Source organism: Sinocyclocheilus grahami, unplaced genomic scaffold (assembly GCF_001515645.1).
Source record: "Sinocyclocheilus grahami isolate Dianchi unplaced genomic scaffold, SAMN03320097.WGS_v1.1 scaffold5547.1, whole genome shotgun sequence".
Lineage (NCBI taxonomy): Eukaryota > Metazoa > Chordata > Actinopteri > Cypriniformes > Cyprinidae > Sinocyclocheilus > Sinocyclocheilus grahami.
Genome location: NW_015510207.1, coordinates 7,295 through 9,061, shown reverse-complemented (window position 1 = coordinate 9,061; position 1,767 = coordinate 7,295). Strand labels below are relative to the sequence as shown.

The 1,767-nt window shown below is 36.3% G+C and overlaps 1 protein-coding gene across 1 annotated transcript in view; it reads left to right on the top strand.

The window, feature by feature from the left end:
• The window catches only part of LOC107577255 (dyslexia-associated protein KIAA0319-like protein), a 12,566-nt gene that overhangs the window by 3,580 nt on the left and 7,219 nt on the right, over positions 1–1,767 (top strand). The window contains exons 3-7 of the mRNA XM_016263350.1: positions 563–818; positions 985–1,089; positions 1,167–1,264; positions 1,363–1,450; positions 1,578–1,704. Of these exons, the coding sequence (XP_016118836.1) occupies positions 563–818; positions 985–1,089; positions 1,167–1,264; positions 1,363–1,450; positions 1,578–1,704 (674 nt within the window). The remainder of the gene's footprint in view (positions 1–562; positions 819–984; positions 1,090–1,166; positions 1,265–1,362; positions 1,451–1,577; positions 1,705–1,767) is intronic.

Here is a 1,767-nt window from a genome sequence, read left to right as displayed (position 1 = left end):
TGACATCATGTAATGCTTGTTTAAAGTTATCTAGGGATTTTCTCATTTAATTAGACAAAATACTAGTATAGAATTTTAATGTCACTGTCATAAAGCAACATTTTACACAATAACTGTTGATTTGCAGGATATATATATATGTATACTGTATATAGTATGATATTTGATATTTAATTGTGCATTTTTATTTCCCATATTTTTAGATTACCTTTGCCGTTATCTACTGCAAAAAATAATAAGTTAATATTTTACTGTTTCATTATTTTTTATTTAATAATGATTAATATTAATCCTGTAATTTATTCTAATGAAAGTAAATAATGTAATAGCACTGTTAAATGTAATAACAAATTATTAATATGCATTTTTATACTGTACATATAATGTTGTGGTGACTTGTGGCATTTAAAAAAAAGAGAGTTTTAAAAATGTATTTATTTCAATTTATTTAGACAAAAGTGGTATAGAATTTTTATATCACTGCCCTAAAGCATAATTTTGCACTTTACCTTTTGATTTGTAGTATATCGCTGTGAACTAACTGATATTTTCACTCGCACAGGAAATAGATCAGGGCTTGTCTGTGAAACCCACAGCACCACTGACCACATCCAATGGTGAAGCTCCTCCACATACAGCCAGTGAGACCACCATCCAGTCCACCGGTGGCAGTGGAGAACAGGTAGCACTCTCAGCATCTGAGCATAATTCAACACTGGATGCAGACACTGTGGATCATTCAGCATTGAACAACAGTAATCAGTCACCGCAGTCCACGTCTGACACCCGTTCAGTGACTCCACCAACTACACCAGCTGGTACAACATACTCCTCTCTATAATTGTGTTATTGTACTGCATGCATTTACAACCTGTCTCGTCAGTTTTACAAAGTAAATGAAAAAGAAACCAAATCAATGTCTATTTTACAAAGCAGACGTATCTGTAATGCATTAAAACCTTGTGTAATGTCATTTGTTTTAAGTAGCAGTGCGAGAGCTGGTCGTGTCTGCTGGCAAAAATGTGGAGGTCACTTTACCGCGCAATGAGGTGGAGCTGAATGCTTTCGTAGTGCCAGCGCCCCCTTCAGGTACTGCTCTGCATAAGCCATTGCAGTTAGTTCCTCCTCCTTCATCTTTGTATTCATTTCTCTGGTAATTCCTTTAGGGGCTAACTATGCCTTTAATTGGCGTTTGAGGACACATCCAAAAGACTACAGTGGAGAAATGGAGGGTAAACACAGCAAGACACTTAAGCTCAGTAAGGTACAGAAAAAATGGGTCTCTTATTCTTTTATTGTCTAAAAGGCGTGACTTTTTAATATTCTAGATTTTCCTAATATTCTGAACAATGTTTCCCTTAGCTGACAGTGGGCCTCTATGAGTTTGAAGTGGTAGTGGATGGTGACGGTGCTCATGGGGAGGGATGCGTCAACGTTACTGTCAATCCAGGTAACTTTAGTATTGATGTACCTGCTAATTGTACCGGATTCAGTTTTCAGAGTTGCACTCTGTTTGGGCAGCCCGTATAAATGTCACATAAAATATGTATAAGTCTCGTGTTTCTTGCTTTCTATAGAGCCGCGAATTAATAAGCCACCTGTTGCAGTGGTTTCTCCAAAGTACCAGGAAATCTCCCTGCCTACAAGCTCCACTGTGATTGATGGCAATCGTGCGTATCAGATTTTTATCAAATTAGACTTAATGTTGTTTTATCCTTACAATAGCATTTTATACTCATTGTATTATTATTTACTGACCATTTTTTT